General features: G+C 44.8%; 1 protein-coding gene across 1 annotated transcript in view; it reads right to left on the bottom strand.

Moving 5' to 3' along the window:
• Positions 1–2,749: 2,749 nt before the first annotated feature.
• Positions 2,750–18,959, bottom strand: part of TAB2 (TGF-beta activated kinase 1 (MAP3K7) binding protein 2) — a 685,348-nt gene continuing 669,138 nt past the window's right edge. The window contains exon 5 of the mRNA XM_044068945.1: positions 2,750–4,277. Coding sequence (XP_043924880.1) covers positions 2,766–4,277 — 1,512 coding nt within the window. The 3' untranslated portion in view covers positions 2,750–2,765. The remainder of the gene's footprint in view (positions 4,278–18,959) is intronic.

Genomic DNA, 18,959 nt, shown 5'->3' with positions numbered 1-18,959 from the left:
CACTGAAGTAGCTAAAGAAACACTGGAAATGTGAGCCACAAAGAATTATAGAAAATTATGAAGTCTACATCACATGGGATCACCCATTACCAACAATTCAAAAGATAGATTCAAGAAAACCAGAGTGGTCCATGAGAAGAAGACCAAAGTAGTGTTGATCACTGAAAATTGCTACACCCAGTGACTACAGCATCTTGCGTGCACAGACACACAAAGTCATAAAATATCAGGATTTGCAGGCAGAAATGACAGCAATGCAGAAGAAAGATACCCAGACAGTTCCAATAGTAGTAAGAGCAACGGGTCTTACAAAAAAGAATTTACAGTAGTATTTAGATATGTTACCAATACATGCAACCCCGTACGAACTACAGGAGTCGTCATTACTGGGCACGCTGCGGGTGCTGTGAACAGCACTTTTTGCTGACATCAGAGAATGAAACAATACTAATTTCATGAACTTTAATCGTACTTTGACTTGGAAAAGGGGTCCATTCCCGTCATGGTATTAGAAATCCAAAAGATTTGGAGAAATTAAAAAGGGAGACAATGAGAACAGATAGCTGGCCCTTACTCGTTCATAGCTGGGATAACAGCAGGTTTACTTTTTTAAAAAAGCATGTACGTATTCTGCTTCCCTGACATCAACAATTACAAAATTCTAAGTTGGTAGAAGTAGTTATCAAGGAAGTTGCCCTTTTAATGGTGTACTTTAAGAGGAACTATCACTATAACTTAGAAACGAATAGAACATTTTGGCCTGTTTCAGACAAAGCTGTTAATATAGCATGTTCAGAGTCTGGGGTTTAAAATTTAACTCTTCAACTACTTCTTTTCATTTTAATTTATTTATTTATTTTTTCCTGGTTCCAGGTGCCCCAAAAAACTTTTCTTGGACTTTTTTTCTAGAGACTCAAGACTTTTTTCAGTTAAAAAAGTATCTGTATTCTGATTTTAGTGACCTACTTAATAGGTTCATAGGTTCATACTAAGCTATCTGCCCTAGGGCATTTATAAGCCTAGCCAGAATGTGTTTGGCTTTCGCCACCCATTTTAAATTTATATTGCTATGCCCTTTTTCGAGGTTAGTATACTGTGCCTCTGTAACAGTGACACAGAAGTGATACCCGGGGTAAACCTACGATCTCCCATCCACTCATCAAGATTCCTCTTGAAGAGAGTCAATGAGGGACTCTGCCTAACCTGGACTGGGATTTTATTCCAGAGTGAAGGGAGCCTCTGGGTTATGAATCTGTCCCTCCAGCATGTCCTATTTATTTCAGTGCTGAGGTTCAAGTCTCTCGAGCGCGTAGCTCGATGGGATTGGATTTTCTGATGTGCAGCATGTCCATTAATTCCGGGTTGGACATGGCTTTATACGTCAGGCACAGATCGCCTCTGAACAGGCGATATGCCACTGAGTAGAGCTGGAGTTTCTTTAACCGGGCAGCATATGGCATCTGTTTGAGCCCTTTGATCCTCTTGGTGAGGTACTTTTGGGGTCTTTCCAGTTGTTGCAGGTGTCTGGTAAGGTACATCCCAAAAGGGGCATTGTACTCAATTATGGGCCTGATGAGGGATGAGTAAAGAGGCACGATGACGTCCCCTGATCTAGATCTAATCTAATCTGATCTGATCTAATACTTAACATAGTAAAATTACATTGTCTGTGGTTTTCTTGGGCACTAATTAATAACTGCAGTAAGAAATTTTGAAGTCATATTCTGGTCCTCAGTAATATCAGGCAAACTGCAAATGAAGACATACTGTACAAGCTACAAATTTCACACCAAAATTAAACTGAAATGCATCCTACTCACTGAAAATTATTCTAAAAGTACAGTAGGATGTACAAGGCACAGAGTACTGAGAAATAAAGGTATCTAAGAAGCAATGTAGCTTAGATGTAGGGTAGTCTTATGTGCCGCCTACATCAGTAGCTGTCATGGGAAAAACGAGAAGTGATACCGCCTCAAGTGCAGACAATGTCTTCATAATTTCTGGCCAAATAAATAGAACAAAGGAAGGTGGGATAAACTCAAATGTTATGATTTATTGTTACTGTGACATAGCTCAAAAATGATATGGAAGTTGCTGTGGGGGGGGGGGGGGGTTGGCCTCTGACAGGAAATGTATACCCAAATGCAGAAACATGATAAAGCAGGTGAGCTAGGGCTGCAAAAGGGGAAATCATAATAGTTAACTCACTGTCTATAACTCCTAATATCAGATTCCACATAACACTTTAGACTCACACCTGCAGTGCTACCTATACTTACCAGAGGAGCAGATGGTCTTATGGTAAGCAGTGTGGTAAAAAAGCATAAACATTTTTTTTTCCTAGAAATATTTGTTGATGTGTTCCATGCAAGACAATATACAGGCACAACTAAAGATTTTTTGTATGACCTGTGAAGATCTTCAAACTTAATTTCAAAACTAGGTTTAAACACACATTGTTGAGACCACAGTTCCTAACCATACAGAAAAAACAAATTTTGACAGCAAAATTTTATGAATTTCATGATTTTAGTAAAATACAATGCACTGAGGCGTGTACTATGTACTATCCAGTACTATGAACAAAGAATGTAATGCAATGTAAACATTAAGTCTATAAGAAATGCTAATACAGCACAATGGTCGCTTTCAGAAGTTATACTCAAAAGTTTACTTTAAATGTTTTGATAACAAAACTGTGAACGCAGTCCATTACGAACAATGGCCTGCAAAACACACTTCCTCATCTTTAAAAATTGAAAGCCTTACATACTAGAAAAATTATTACCTTGAGTGTAAGCAGCATCATCAGATACCATGTTCCATTTCCTTGCATCACTGATGTCCCCGTGTGCTGGAACAGAATCTGCCAGATGCTGGATGCCCTCTGCTTCTGTACAATGATCTGGTAGATTTAGCAGATTAGTGGGTTCAAAGGTTGGGGACACCACACCAGGTGAAACAGAAGGGGGTTTATTTGGCGACACTGTAATTTTAAAAGTATATTTGGTATTGGGCTGAGTAACCACAACTCTGGGTGAAGCTGCAGTACTGTTCCCCACTATACGATTTTTGGGTGGGTGGTGGTGAATAAAAGCTGGGCCCATGCTGACTTGTCCTGAAACATTTCTAGAAGCTGTTGACCCTGAATTTGTTGATATATACAAAGTAGGCTGGTTTCTCACAACAGCATCATCACCAGTTTGTGGATTAGTTGAAATATAGACTTTAGGTTGGCTTCGTGTGACTTCATCATTTGGTGGACTGGCAGCAATGTAAACAGTAGGCTGGTTTCTACTTACTGACTGACTGCTGAGAGAAGGAGCAGTAGATGTACGAGGACCTGATGAACGCAACATTGGTGAGTTGTTTCTCTGAGGAGGTTCAAGTTTAATTTCTATTTGGTTTTTGTGAGGCCCGGACAAGATATTCTGAACATTATACTGGCCTTGAGAAGATTGTTGCATACTAGATGATTGAATTAAAGGTGCTTGAGGAGTAGTAGGAGAGCTGATAGGCATGTACACATGAGACGTTTGGTGACCCTGCTGGCTTGTCTGTGTTGCTGTTTGTGATGAGGTATGTGGAGGAAAATAAGAAGGAAGGTTCCATGTATTTGTTGCCTGAGAAGGCTGGTAGACCGGTTGATGTGAAAGGGCAGGACTAATCTGTGATATCCAACCTGGCTGCTGCTGCGGTGCGTGTCGATTTGTACCACTATGACTTGCAATATAAGGCCTAATGTAGAAAGAATTTCCCTGTGGACTATTCAGAACAGGTGGGGGGCAACCATGAATGTGCAAAGATGTGGGAGTATTGCGGCCAGTCTGAATGCCTGGGGCTAAAGTCACCATAATAGGGTTAAATTTAGGAGTCTGCTGGGATGGCACTGATGCTCCCTTATGACCTAGATGAAGTCCAAGGTGTTGAGGTGGGTTAGAAGTTCGAGCTGCGTCTGCCATTCCAAAAATATTAAAACTCTGTAAAACTGGTGCAGTCTGTGGTTCATGTTGAAGGAGATCACTGCTGGAATGACCACCCTGAAGATGGCCATCACTAATGCTGTGAGTCAGTGTTTTACTTCCATTCATTCTACTTCCTTCTCTTCCAGGAAGGAAAACATTTTGGCACTGTAAGTCCAAGTTCAGCGACGTCATGTGATTACGAAGACCAGCAACACTAGAATCTTCAGAAAAGTTTAGGTCTCCCTCTCCATAGAGGTACTTTGTGCTTTCTTGGGAGAGAGCAGCACAGCAGGCATCTACATTGTTATTGTTCTAAAAAGACAAAAAATATATTAGAATGCAAAATGATACATAAAGTTTTACAATTTTTATGTTAATGCATATTCAGACTTGTATTGATATCATGCAAATACTACAATATCTGGAACTCTGTTATACCTAACAAATGTACATAGAATGAACTAACAGACGAATGGAATACTAAAATCATTCCAGCTCATACCTAAAAGCACCTAAAAATGTAACTCAATCAGGCCCTGCCCCTTCACTTGTCATACAGAAAGAACTGCTCTTAAAGATAACTTAAATTTACATATAAATTTGATATTCACCTTAACAAGGAAGCTCAAAAAGCTATAACTAAAAAAAAAAAATGCTTTCCCAAAACTTAAATACGCTCCCATTTACAGCACCAGGTAATGGCCTCACAACTAAATTGTTACAAAAATGCCAATACAAACTCTGCTGCTCCATAACTCTCTGACCAACAATCAGCCATGCCATTTACAGACTAATGCAAACACCATGCCAGCTACAGAACAGGCCATGGACTCTTGTGCAGCTATGCTTTGTATGTTTAACAATAGCTTCTGCCCATGTTGGCAAGCAAATTCACATCAGAAACACCACATCTTTTAAAGTGTTTTGACACTTCCTCCTCCCTAGCACTTGCAATCCTACTCCATGATGTATGCATCCCCCTTCCCAATCAGTCATGATGTAAATGTTCTGGCTCTTACAATACTCACTAAAACACAATTCCCTACCTAAATACCGTTTGATATTTATGACCATGCTAACCCTGCCCTGGTATCACTGAAGTGTGTCCTTTGACATTAATGATGACACCTCCATGCATATCTAGTGCACAACCATTAAAGTCTCTGAGTACACCCCCAAGTGACGAAGGGAATTTTTCAGATATGGGCCATGACTTAATAAAAATCTCAAACTTTTTTATAAAAAAAAAAAGGACAGCAAAATAGAACACAGCATATATCTCACCACATGCCACAATGGCACTCCAAACCTAGCAAGACCACAATTTACTATTAACACTACAGAATAAGAAGTTATGTACCTACCATAACGTTCCATGTTAGTTGTAGTCTTCTCACCTTCTTTCTTGCTGGTTGGGTTCAGAGCCGATCCTCGGCTCTGACTCGGCCATCTTCAAAAGCTCGAGAGCTGCTTACTGGCTCGAGGCCCCCCTATAACCCCATGATGCCTGGCGCTCGTTTGGTAAGTCTAACTGCAGACATAAAATACAGGAATCCTATCCTAGAATGCATAAATCCTACTGGAGAGACTACTAGTCAGAAAGGAATAGCCAGAGAAGACTCAGCCTTTGAAAGAAAAACATAAGGAACTCTTCTCAGTCTACTAGGATAGGGGGATGGAGTGTGGGACGCAAGAAAGAAGGCGAGAAGGAGACAACTAACATGGAACGTTATGGTAGGTACATAACTTCTTAAAGTTAAGTTGTCTATCTCGATTTCATTCTTGCTGGTTGGGACAGCGTCCCTAGCACCTCAATCCTGGGTGGCTCATCGGAACAGACTCTTCAGAACAGTGGAACCAAAATCAGCTCTGCTCCTGGAGGCCATGTCCAGCTTATAACGTGAAATTAAGCTATGAGGATTGGCCCATATAGCTGCCGCACAAATAGTTTCCATTGGCAATCTTGCCTGAAAAGCCACTGAAGTAGCTAGAGCTCTAGTGGAGTGACCTTTTGGTTTACCCTCAGCATAGGACACGAACAGCTGGTCTGATTTGCTTAGTTCTATGCAAGTAAAAACGTAACTGTCTATGAACATCCAACTGATGCAACTTGTACTCCACCTTGTTGGAATAATTTGGAAAAAACACAGGGAGATCAATAGACTGACTCAAATTATTCTCAGAAGAAACCTTTGGAAGGAAGGAATGATTAGTCCCGAGAGAAACTCTGTCCTTGTGGAAAACTAGATAAGGAGGGCGAACACAGAGCTTGAAGTTCAGAAACTCTTCTGGCTGAAGTAATTGCAACCAGAAGAAGGGTCTTCCAAGAAAGAAACTTCAAAGAACAAGAAGCTGCAGGTTCAAAGGGGGGCAATATCAGGGAAGCTAAAATCAAATTTAGATCCCACGGAGGCGGGGGATCTCTCACTGGGGGCCTGATTAAAGTAGTCCCTTTGAGAAAGGCTTTACAAAGCTTATAGGACATAATACTAGTATCTGATCGGCCTGTATGAAAGTTTGAAATTGCAGCTAATTGAACTCTTAATCATGTCAGAAGATCCAGCATGAAAAAGTTCTGATAAAAAATCCAAAAAATGGTGCACAGGGGCTGAAAAGGGATCTATATTTCTAGCCTCTGCCCAGAAAGAGAAACGTTTCCACTTACTAGCATAAGTCTTTCTAGTGGTAGACTTATGCGATAAGATGATTTCACACACCGAGTGGGAGATGTTCGGAAGCCTGGCTAAGGCTGGAAGGAGAGCAACCAAGCAGTGAGCTGGAGAGACTGAAGGGATTGGTGCAGCCCCGCCTGATTGATGGATCAGGAGGTCTGGAACTGGGTCCAGGGCTGCCCCAGAAGGTGATGATGCAGGAACAGGAACCACATTTGTTGGGGGCCAGTAAGGGGCAATGAGGATCATCTTGCATCCCAAGATGGTAGCTTTCTGTATTAGTTTGGGAATCAGGGGAAACGGAAGGAATGCATAAAGAAGTCCCTGAGGCCAATCGTGAACTAGAGCATCTCCGGGGGAGTGTCCGGGAAGAGGGAGGAGAGAGAAGTTGTTGCACTTGTTGTTGAAGGAGGTGGCAAAAAGGTCGCAGCAAGGCTGACCCCATCTGCGGAAGATTTGGTCGGCCACTGTCTGATTGAGAGACCACTCGTGAGGCATGAGAATTGCTCTGCTCAGCCTGTCCGCTATAACATTGGACTTCCCAAGGATGTGAGCTGCTATCAGAAACCGTTGGGAAGAGATCGCTCACTGCCAGAGTCTAGAGTGCTTCTTGACATAGGGGATAGGACTTGGTTCCGCCCTGCTTGTTGATGTACCACACTACCGACATATTGTCTGTTTGAATTGCAATGGTCCCCGTGGGAAGAGAGTTGTGAAAAGCTTGCAACGCCAAAAGCACGGCCCTCATCTCCAAGACATTGATATGCAGATGGTACTCGTGAGGCTGCCAGGTGCCTTGGACTGTTCTGCCCTGAAAATGCCCCCCCCCCCCCACCACCACCCGATCAGGGAGGCATCTGTGGTCACCGTATCCACTGGAGGAGGAAGAGCAAATAGTCTGCCCTGGGGTTCTGATGGGCAAACCATGCACCAAGCAAGTTGGTTTTTGTACGTCTGTGTGATCATTATCTTGAGACATTGGAAGTTGCTGGAAAGACCATTGGGTGAACAGCATCCACTGAAGAATCCGCACATGAAAACAAGCAAGGGGAACTAGTATGGTGGCCGTTGCCATGAGACCCAAGGTTTTTAGGACGAATCTAGCCTGAATTTTTTTGCATCCTAATAAAACCTGCACATGTCGGCGAATGTCTAACACTCTGTCAAATGGCAGTCTCGCTGACATGTCCGCTGCATTTAAGTTTGCGCCTATAAAAGGTAATAGATTGAGAAGGCGACAATGCAGACTTTTCGAAATTTATTGTGATACCTAGTTTGGAGCAAGTTTGGATGGTGCAGTCTCTGGCTAGCAGCAGGTGATGTTTGGTGGTAGCAGTAAGGAGCCAGTCTAGATATGGAAACACCTGGAATCCTTGCAGTCTCAGGTGAGCGGTAACTACTGCCAAACATTTGAACACCCTGGGGGCTGTGGTGAGACCAAAGGGCAGAGCTCTGAACTGATGATGACTGGCTCCCAGCCGGAAGCGGAGGAATCATCTGGAGCGTCTGTCCATTTTGGTATATTAGTACGCATCCTGAAGATCTATGGAGCACATCCAATTGTCCAGACCCAGAAATGGTAAAATGGACTGTAGCGTGACCATCCAGAACTTCGTTCTTTGAACAGACCTGTTTAGTCTGCTGAGATCCAGAATGGGTCTCCAGTCCCTTGTCTTTTTTGGTACCAAAAAGAACCTTGAGTAAATTCCGGATCCTTGCTAGTCTGCTGGGACTGGCTGGATGGCTCTTTTTCTTAGCAGTTTTGATATTTCTTGAACTGCTTGATCCCTTAGATTGGGAGGAATATCTGGAAGGGATTTGTTGGGAATGTAGGGAGTGCAAAAGAAGGGGATTTTGTAGCCTTCGGATATGATAGACAGTACCCATTTGTCTTGTGTTATACTTTGCCAGGCTTTTGGGTACAGCGATAATCTTCCCCCGAATGCCTCCGAAGACAGCCAGGCAGCACCCTCAGGGATGCTGGAAGGGCTTGTCAGAGAAAGATTCTCTGTGGCCCTGATTTTGCGGACCCCCTCTGCCCTAAGGGCGGCGTCTATTGTTGTTCCCTCCTCTGCCCCTGGAGGGGAACTCTCCATGTGTGTCAGGCATGGCTCCCTGGGGTTTCTGGAACCACATCTTCCCACTCTTCTGACCCTTAAGATATGGTCTAGGAGTGGAAAAACGGACTCCCACAGCAGAGAGAGTCTTGCCTTCCTACTCACACCTGGTAAGGGTATCCTTCACTTGTGGTCCAAAAAGAGCAGAACCATCAAAGGGGGTGTTGGTGAAAGACGCCCTGAAGGGTTCCGCAAAGTTACATAACCGCATCCAAGCATGCCTCAAGGCCACGTGCCTGCGGCCCTACTCGCACCATCGGCTGCATAAGAGATGAGCCGCATGGAGGAGTTTACTACCGAATTAAGAGTCGCCAGCTGGGAGGCAACCTTAGCCTGGGCCCCCACAGCTGAGGGATCTTGAAGGGTATCTCCTAGCTCTTTAAGGAGATCCCTTTGAAGGTGGGTAAAGTGGCACAAGTGGTTCAGTGACCTCATGGAGAAGGTCGCTGAGGAAAACATCCGCTTTCCATATCTGTCCATCGTCCTAGATTCCTTATTAGGGGGATGGACAGATGAAGTTTCAGCCAACTCCTTTTTTGTGGCCGCTGCTACCACCAAGGCATCAGTGGGAACACCCTTCGTCAGAAATTGCTTGTCCTGTGGTGCAGTAATAAATTTTGTGCATCTTCGGGGGGTTGGGTTCCACTGTGTCTGGGGCTGACCACGCCTTCCGAGCCACCACAGACATCAGTGGATCGAAAGGCGGAGACACCCCAGGAGGTGGAGGGACGGGAGCCAAACGTGTCCAGGAATACCGACTCATCCTCGGAAGGGTTAAGAGTAGTCAAGTTCCCCCTCTGCCTAAGTATCTCAAGGATGTCTTAGAAAGAGACATCTTCAGAGGGGGATCTCGGGGACCCTTCCGAATTCTCTAAGTCAGTATCTGAAGTGACAGACTCAGGGGAGTCAACATGCTTCCTCTTGCATTTCCTCTTTCGAGGGGGCTCCTCTGAATGATCAGGGGAGGCCTCGGAAGAGGAAGATACACCCAATGGGGAGCCCTGGAGCACTTGTTCCCCAAGCTTGGGGTCTGGAGGAGGGGCAGAGGCAGATGCAGGCACCATGGGGAGAGGAGCAGATGAGGTTGACCGTGGGGCCGACTCAGAGGCCAGCACACTCCATGACCTCGAAGGCACCCCTTCCCGATAGCGGAGAAGGCTTCAGCTCCGAAGAGATCGACATCCTTCCCGGCACAGAGAGAGACGGCTCCGAAGCCGATGTAGGAGCCAAACTCACCTGCGCCGAAGCCCTGAGAAGGAGAATGGGGTCAGACAAGGGTCCGATGCCACTGGCCCCCTCGGAGCAGTCGAGGGAGTCCCGGCACCCAGATCCTTCCAAGGAAGGCACCATGGAGGCGATCAGAGCCGACGGAACTGAAAGGGTAGGTACTGGCGCCGGCGGTTCTACAATCCGAGCCCCAGCAAGCTCTGGCTCCGAACTCAAGGGATGAGTCGAAGGAGGAACTACTGCAGAGACAGGCGGAGCCGAACCCTGATGAGGGGGGGCTGGATAACATTTTAGCCAGGGCTAACAATTTTAGAAACCTGCTCACCACTCTCTCCAATTCGTGGTCAGATAGTCTAGGAGACCAAGAAGATTGGGATCGGTGACATCGCTCCGACTAACATAGGTGACCCCAGAGCTGAGTGTATCGACTCTAGGGATGGAGATCTAGAGAGTTTTCGGCTCCCTGACGGTTCCGACACCAGAGTCAGGGCCGACTGGGAGATAGGTACTTCGGTTCCAGCCAGAACTGAAGTTGAAGCAGACGCCACACCAGACTGCTCCGAACTGGGACCCGACGGCTTCGTTGGCTTAAAGGGTTTCACTGGCTGGGCCTTAGCCGGTGACCCTTCAGGTTTGAGCAAACCCCTAAGGATTAGCTTATTCCTACACTCCTGCAGGACTCTTGGACTAAAGGCGTGGCACACCGAGCAAGAGTCCTGCAGGTGTAGGGCGCCCAAACAGTAGACACAAGAAGTGTGACCATATGTCAGTGACATCTTCTGACAGCATGAGTCACACTTCTTGAATCCAGATACTTTCGTATCTTTAGACATTCCTGTAAAAGGAAAAATCAATCACAGAGAAAAAGCAACAGAAGGGAAGTAACTAGTAAAACACACGCACTCAATACAAGTTACCACACCCTAACAGCACACACACACACACACACACACACACACACACACACACTATTATCCAAGAAAACGTAAATAAACCTACTGATCTACAACAATTTCCAATAAAAAACTACTACATAAAAAATCAAGAACAAGGATTAGCCTCTAACTAAAAATGGCTACCTTGAAGAAGCAAACGGGGGAGGGGGAGGGGGAAACTAACAAGAAAACGAGTTTCCAAGGGAAGGAGACTAAATTACAAATAGATAACTACAACTACTATAACTATTCTAAACACCAACTATAATATACATTTTATATATATGCTAACAATAAAATCGAAAAATATGACCTGCGCCAGCAAAAGCAACCTCACAGCAAAAACGGCAAACGAGATCTGAGTATCTAGGGCCAGGCATCATGGGATATAGGGGGGCCACGAGCCAGTAAGAAGCTCTTGAGCTTTTGAAGATGGCCGAGTCTGAGCAGAGGATCGGCTCCGAACCCAACCAGCAAAAATGAAGGCGAGATAGACAACTTAACATCATACGTTCTTCAAAACTGGACCAGCTGTGTGGAACTCATCTTCCCAAACAGGACGACAGCCATCACCTGTATCATTCTAGAAAACGGTACTTCAGCACCCATAAACCTCCAGGGGGAACCCCACTTTTTCAGCAATATCTGCACTTAGTTTGTAATTTTACATTCCTCCTCATGCCATTCATCTCACAGCACCTGATATTCCAAAGTCTACATTTCCCCACTCAATCCTAGGGATTTACTATCCACAAGTACATTTTTTGGCCATTCTTCTAAAAGCACTACTTTCCCTCGACACTCTACTCTTTCTGCCCTTCTCACCAACTCACCAATCTCATTGCATCTTTAGCTCTACCCTATCTACTCGTACTCGACTGGTATTACAGGTGAAATTCCAGATTGTCCATAGCAAGGCAAAGCTTAGCATTCTATCACTTTCACACAATAAAAATGTCTATCACAATCTGAAATTCATTAACATTGATGCCTTCCTTAAAATCCAAAGTTTAAATTTCCAAATGATGTACATGTTACCTGTTGCGCTCATCCTATATTTTAACCTGTTTCATTGTCATCTGCACATTGCTCAAACTGATTTTTTCTGCCTGTATGCACAAGGTAAATACTTTGGCTGTATAGTGTTATACTGTGACCCAAGCTGAAAATGAATGAGGAGAACATGAACAGACCACCAATCAAACGTATGAAAACAAGTTCAAATGAAACAATCATCTCTAGGGCAATGCATATCAATTTACCAAGTTTTTCTAACAAAGTTTAGCAAATGTTACCAGTAACCAGCAAGATACACAAAGTTGTTATGCCTCTGTTGAACCCAAGAGGAACATCAGGTGAGCATCCCCCTGGCTAATGCAGACTGACATGGCTTACTACTCAGTGCTGTACCTTTAAAAAAAGGGGGATTCCTGGCACCAAGAAAAACATCTGGCCCACTCCATTTGCTTACTTAACTAAGGCACAGTTAATAAACTCCGAAAACCCATTACTGTGAATGAATCAACTAACATCTTAAGAAGGCTATTCCTAAAGAATTACTTCAATAAAGCACTTGTACTGTTAGCAAACATCCCACCCTGACCAAGAGTCAAAAGTCAATGTATCATCTATTTTTGTGCATTTCTCTAGAACCTAGTTGACTTCCTTTAGTGTAATATTCTCAGGTCCACTGGGGCCTAGTTAACTTTCTTACAGTAAATGAATATCTGCCATTATAAAGTACAGTTTTGTACCTACCATAAATGTAGATGTCCGAACTGGATAGCATCTGCAGTCATAACAACTGGGTTGTCCTGTTGTCAGGCAGCCCTTCAGTCGGCCGGATTCCAAAGTCCGGGTCCGGTCTCGGCTGATGTCGCACTTCACCCGACGTCATCTCTGTTGGTCTTCGGGTATATAAGCATCAGCCGACGCCATTTTCCTCAGTGTTTCTTGCCCCAGATGCCAGTAGCCCTCTTGAAGGCTAAAATTTGGATAGATGCCAATGTTTCCAAAAAGATAGAGGTAAACACAGAAATAAGCATGTATGTACATATATACAAACAAATACACCATAAAAGACTCCCCCCCCCCCACCAGCTAGCTATTAGGAGGGTAAACACCCTAGGAGTACCACAGAGGGGAAGGAGGGAGGTAATCCTGACTGCAGATGCTATCCAGTTCGGACATCTACATTTATGGTAGGTACAAAACTGTACTATGTCCTTCATGGATGCATCTGCAGTCATAACAACTGGGTAGAATACCATAGCCAACTAGGGGAGGAGGATAAAAGTAGATTATGGTGTGTTTAGGATCCCTTGCAGTACAGCAGTGGCAAACCCTGCTCGGGATCTGGAATATAGAGGCAAATTATAATGCTTGGCAAATGTATGCACGGATGTCCAAGTAGCCGCCTCAATAATGTCTTTGGTTGCCACTCCTCGTAAGAAGGCTGTGGTAGTGGCTGTTGCCCTTGTAGAGTGAGGTCTTATGTTCTGTGGAATTGATTTTCCATGGAAGGAGTAACAGAATCGTATGCAATTTCCTATCCATTTGGAGATTGTCTGTTTGGAAATAGCTTTTCCTTCCCTTCCTGTTGCATAGGCTACAAAAAGTTGGTCAGTCTTTCTGCTATTTTTTGTTCTGTCCAAGTAGTAGCGTAGCTGTCTATGTACATCCAAGGTATGCAGTATTCTTTCCCCTCTGTTTTGTGGGTTGGGAAAGAAGGTAGGTAGGTGGATTGCCTGGTTTAAAGACACTCTGGATACCACCTTAGGCATAAATGTAGGATTAGTCCTCATGGACACTATCTTGGTGGAAGATTAGGAAGGGTTGCGCTGCCATTAAGGCCTGTAGTTCTGAAACCCTCCTTGCTGAAGTAATTGCCAGTAGGAAAGCAGTTTTCCATGACAGATGTTGTAGGTCTGCTGTTGCTGCTCGTTCAAAGGGTGAGAGTGTCAACTTTTCTAGCACAAAGTTTAAGTCCCAAGCTGGTAATGGTGGTTTCCTTGGAGGTTTTACATTCTTGATTCCTCTGAGGAACTGCCTGAGCAACGGGTGTGAAAAAACAGGTGGATCAAAGCTGTATTCTGCTGAAATAGCTGATGCATGTATCTTGATGGAGGAGTAGGACAGGCCTGAATGAAGAAATTCGGCCAGATACTCCAGAATGTTAGGCATATCTATGTTTGACACATCTTTTCCTCTTTCCGTACTCCAGATGACAAACCTTTTCCATTTTCCAGCATAGTTCCTTCTTGTTGAAGGTCTGCGTGCTTCAAGAATAATGTCTTTAACTCTTTGGGAAAGTTCTGGATTAGCTGCTGCTATGTGATGTTCCATGCAGTCAGTTGTAACGTTTTAGGTTTGGATGTATGATGTTGTAGTTGTTCTGAGTTAACATCAAAGGCATCAGGGTATTGGCCACATATTGTTCGAGACAAGCTCCTCAGCAGTGGGTACCAGTGTTGTCTTGGCCAGTTTGGAGCTATCAGGATTATCCTTGGACGTTCTTCCTTGATTTTTAGTAGTACTTTGTGTATCAAGGGAAGAGGTGGGAATGCATATGCTGTTAGGCCTTTCCAGCTGAAGGAGAGCGAATCCACTTTCCATGCTAGTGGGTGGAATGTCCTTGTGCAGAATTTTTGAGCTGGTGATTGAGAGGTGATGCGAATAGATCTATCTGAGGCATTCCCATTTCTTTGAGATGGTCTTGAAGATGTCCGGGTGCAGCTTCCATTCGTGGGCATCCGATGTGGTTCTGCTTAATATGTCTGCTAGAGTATTTTCTTTTCCGGTACAAATATTGCCTGTAACTGGATGTTGTAGCTGAGTGCCAGGGTCCACAGCTCCAAAGTCATTCTGCATAGGGGTATGAATGAGTGCCTCCCTGTTTGTTGATGTACCACATGACTGTGGTGTTGTCTGTCCTTATCAACTGGCCCTCTTGGAGAAATGGTTTGAACTTTTGGATTGCCAGTTTTACTGCCAGCATTTCTTTTAGGTTGATGTGCAGGTGAAGTTGATCCTGTGTCCACAATCCTTGCACGCATTTGTCCAGCATGTGGGCCCCCATCCTAGGTCTGAAGCGTCTGTTGTGATGGTCTGGCTTGCTTGACATCTGCGAAAGGGTAGGCCTGGGTTTGACTGGCATGCCTGAGCCCACCATAGAAACTCCTGTTTTAAGCATGGAATTAGTGGGATTTCTGTTTCTAGGCTGTGTCTGTGTTGGGACCATAAATTCTTTAGGTACCACTGTAGTTTTCTCATATGTAGTCTGGCAAATGGGACCAAGATTATGCATGATGCCATGAAGCCCAAGGCCTGCAGTACTTTTCTTGCTGTTAACTTGTTCAGTTTTGTTAGTGCCAAGAAGTAAAGAGGGAGTTCTTTTTGTTTTTCTGTAGTCAGGAATGCCATTTGTTTTACTGTGTCCAATTCCGCGCCCAAGAATGTCCTTGTTTGGGATGGTATCAGCCTTGACTTTTGTAAATTGACTGTGTATCCCAGTGCTTGTAGCAAGTAAATGACCCTTTGTAAATCCGTTGTCAGCTTGCTTTTGTTGTCCCCTTGTAGCAGGCAGTCGTCCAGGTATGGGTAAATTTGAATTCCCTGTAGTCTGCAATGGGCGATTACTGATGCCAGGCATTTTGTGAATACTCTGGGCACAGTAGATAAGCCAAAGGGCAATGCTGAGAATTGATAGTGCTCTGATCCTGCAAGAAATCTGAGGTATCTTCTGCAGATTGGTCGAATGGGGATGTGCAGGTATGCCTCCTTGAGATCTAGAGTTACCAGCCAAGACTCCTTGCCCAGCATGGGAATAAGTTGCTGTAGGGTCAGCATTTTGAATTTTGGGACAATGATGTATGTATTTAAGGTGGACAGGTCGAGAATTGGTCTCCAACTTTTTTCCTTTCTTGGAACTAGGAATAGTCTGGAGTAGAACCCTTTCCTTGCTCTGCTGTTGGCACTCTTTCCACAGCTCTCATGTTTGCTAACTCCATTATCTGTTGTAGTGCCTCTGTTTTTTGATTTGGAGGTAGATTTGGCATTCCTCTTTTGACTGGTAAAGTGTGGAAGTGAAACCGGTAACCTTGATCTATGGTTTGTAAAATCCACTTGTCTTTTGTTATGTAGTGCCAGTTATTTGAAAATAAGGTTAACTTTCCGCCTAGAGGAGCTGCTATTTGTTCCCTGGTAGGCGGATTTAGGGTTAAGTCACTGTGGTTGTGCTGATGTAGTGGCAGTGGTTGTGTCTGTACCTCTGTTGTTACCTTGCCACTGTCGTCCTCTGTAGACACCTCCTCTGGATTGGTTTCTGCCTCTGGAACGTCTATTCCTGCCCCTTTGAAATTTTGTGGAGTCAGGAAAGGACCAATTTTGGCAGGCCAGGTCCTGCTAAACCCTGGGGCTTGAACCTGCAAGAAATCTTTAACCGTTTGAACAGATTTTGCCTTTTCTTCCATTTTCTTCATAACCTGCTGGGCAGGTGTACCAAACAAACTTGTCTTATCCATAGGAGCATCTAGCAACTTAGCTTTAACATGATCCGGTAAAGCTTGCTCCTTTAGCCATGCATGCCTTCTTATCACTGTGCCAGTCATGGCTGATCTAAATGAAGCCTCCAGTGCATCATAGCCACATTTTAAGGAATGGTTGCTAACCTGTTGTATGTTATTTACCATTTCTAATACATATTTCTTATCAAGAGATTCATCAGTGGTTAGTTTTTAGTTAACTGATCAAGCATAAACTCTTGGTATTGTATCATGTGAAACTGACAGTTTAAAGCTCTAGCTGAGAGAGTAGTTGAAGTGTAGACCTTTTACCCCATCTGTCTAATGACCTTGCTTCCCTTTCAGAAGGAATAGGGTTTTAGCTATGGTCGGCCACTGCCTTGGGACCCTGGGATATAGTTTGGCGGTCTGCAAGTGGGGCCTTGTAAAGGTGGTGATGAGTATCTGGCACCCTGTAAAATCTGTCTGGTTTGGCAGGGGCTGGGGGTAAAGAATCTGGAGCGGAGCAGACATCATTGAAAGCATCATCCACCACAGAGAGAACAGGAGGTATAGCTAAGGGTCTGTGCTGTGGGAGGTGCAGAAAGGTCCTAAGTCTTTTTCTGGAGTCTGAAAAATCCTGTTGCTGCCATTGGAACTGCTCTCGCATGGCATGTAAGGTTTCCCCAAAGGAGAATTCTTCTGGTGGGGAAGCAGCTGGAATGGATTCTTCAGCATCAGAATCTTCAAAATTGGAGAAAGGAGCCTCTGGCTGGTCAATTATGTCTGATTCATCAGCAGAATCATCAGAGGACACTGGCTCAGGGGGCTCTGCCCTAAGTCTCTTCTCTGGGGGCTGAGAGGCCCTGTCTGGGTGAGATTGAGATCCTCTAATTAATGAAATTAAATCTTCTGCCAAAGTAAGCATTTGAGAACTAGAAGCGGGCCTGGTTGTGGGGGGTTTAACAGGCACTGTTTTAGTAGTCTTGGCTGCTTTAGCCCTGGCGAAGGCCTTAATGGACATGGCTGCTGGAGGCCTAGCAGCACCACGTGCTGGGGTAGAGACATCCAAGGGAATGGTGTCTGATAAGTCAGTGGCAGCCACCGTAGTGGATAAAATTTCTGAGGCAGATTCAAGAGTGGTAGCAGGGGCCTCAGTTGTAGAGATAGGTTCAGCTGTACTTTGATCAGTTTTCTCGGTTTCGGCCGAAACCGAGACACTCATGATTTGCTTAACCATGGTTTCGGCCGAAACCGCGGACCGCGAGTGTCGGTCTTTATCTTTGCGTTTTTTGGCAGATTGGGAAGTCGGAGGATCCAACGGCATAATGTACGCAAAATCAGAACCGAAAAACTGTTCTGCAAACTCCGACCGACGCCTAAGCGTTTGTCGGTTGAAAGAAGCACAGGCGAACAGGCTGCTACGTCGTGGGCTGGGCCTAAACAAGGCAGACAATAAGAGTGGAAATCTTTATGAGGTATTTGTTTCCCACAGGTTAAACAATTATTAACTTTTTCTGACATCGGCTGAGGCAAGAAAGAGTCCCCAACGGGGTACTTAGCTTTAGAAGTCTTCGAAGTAGTATTCGGTAGAAGTAATCTCTGGATCCGACCGACCGGCACTTGCGAACAGCTTCTGCTTCGGGCGCCACGCGGCAAGAAAGACTGAGGAAAATGGCGTCGGCTGATGCTTATATACCCGAAGACCAACAGAGATGACGTCGGGTGAAGTGCGACATCAGCGAGGCGGACCGGACTTTGGAATCCGGCCGACTGAAGGGCTGCCTGACGACAGGACAACCCAGTTGTTATGACTGCAGATGCATCCATGAAGGACATTTCAGCATTTTAACCCCCTTTACTGTTCATTAAAAAGTACAGTTTTGTACCTACCATAAATGTAGATGTTAGAGTGTTCACACTGCTGCAGTCATCACTCTTGGGTTATCCTGCCGTCAGGCGGTCCCCGCAGTCGGCCCGAGTTCCAAAGTCTTTGTCCGACTTCGGTTGCTGTCACTTCTTCCCTGACGTCAGTGCGCCAGGGGTATATAAGATGCATCCGACGCCATTTTCTTCATGTTTTTCTTGCCCCAGATGTCAGGTGCCCCCAACAGGTAGGCAATACATATTGCTATATAAAAATAAAACAATACCTTCAGTCACAAGCAAATGCACCACAGAGGTTGTATAGGATAGAAAGGAATAGATAAGTCCAGCTAGTTCAGAGGGGATGGAAGGAGGGTAACCTGGACTGCAGCAGTGTGAACACTCGAAAGTACAGTTTTGTACCTACCATAAATGTAGATGTTAGAGTGCTCATACAGCTGCAGTCATTAAAGATGGGTTATCCTGCAGTCAGGCGGGTCCTCGGTCGGCCGAATTCCAAAGTCTAGGTCCGGCGTCGGTTGTCGTCGCTTCTTCCCTGATGTCAGTGTGGCAGGGGTATAAGAGAGGCAGCCGACAACATTTTCGTCAGTTTTTCTTGCCCCAGATGTCAGGTGCCCCCAGAAGGAATTCAAAAAGTACAGTTTTGTACCTACCA

Source organism: Protopterus annectens, chromosome 1.part0 (genome assembly GCF_019279795.1).
Source record: "Protopterus annectens isolate FY-2018-M chromosome 1.part0, PAN1.0, whole genome shotgun sequence".
Lineage (NCBI taxonomy): Eukaryota > Metazoa > Chordata > Ceratodontiformes > Protopteridae > Protopterus > Protopterus annectens.
The sequence above is the reverse complement of the archived record's forward strand: the minus strand, read 5'-3'. Positions and strand labels throughout refer to the sequence as shown.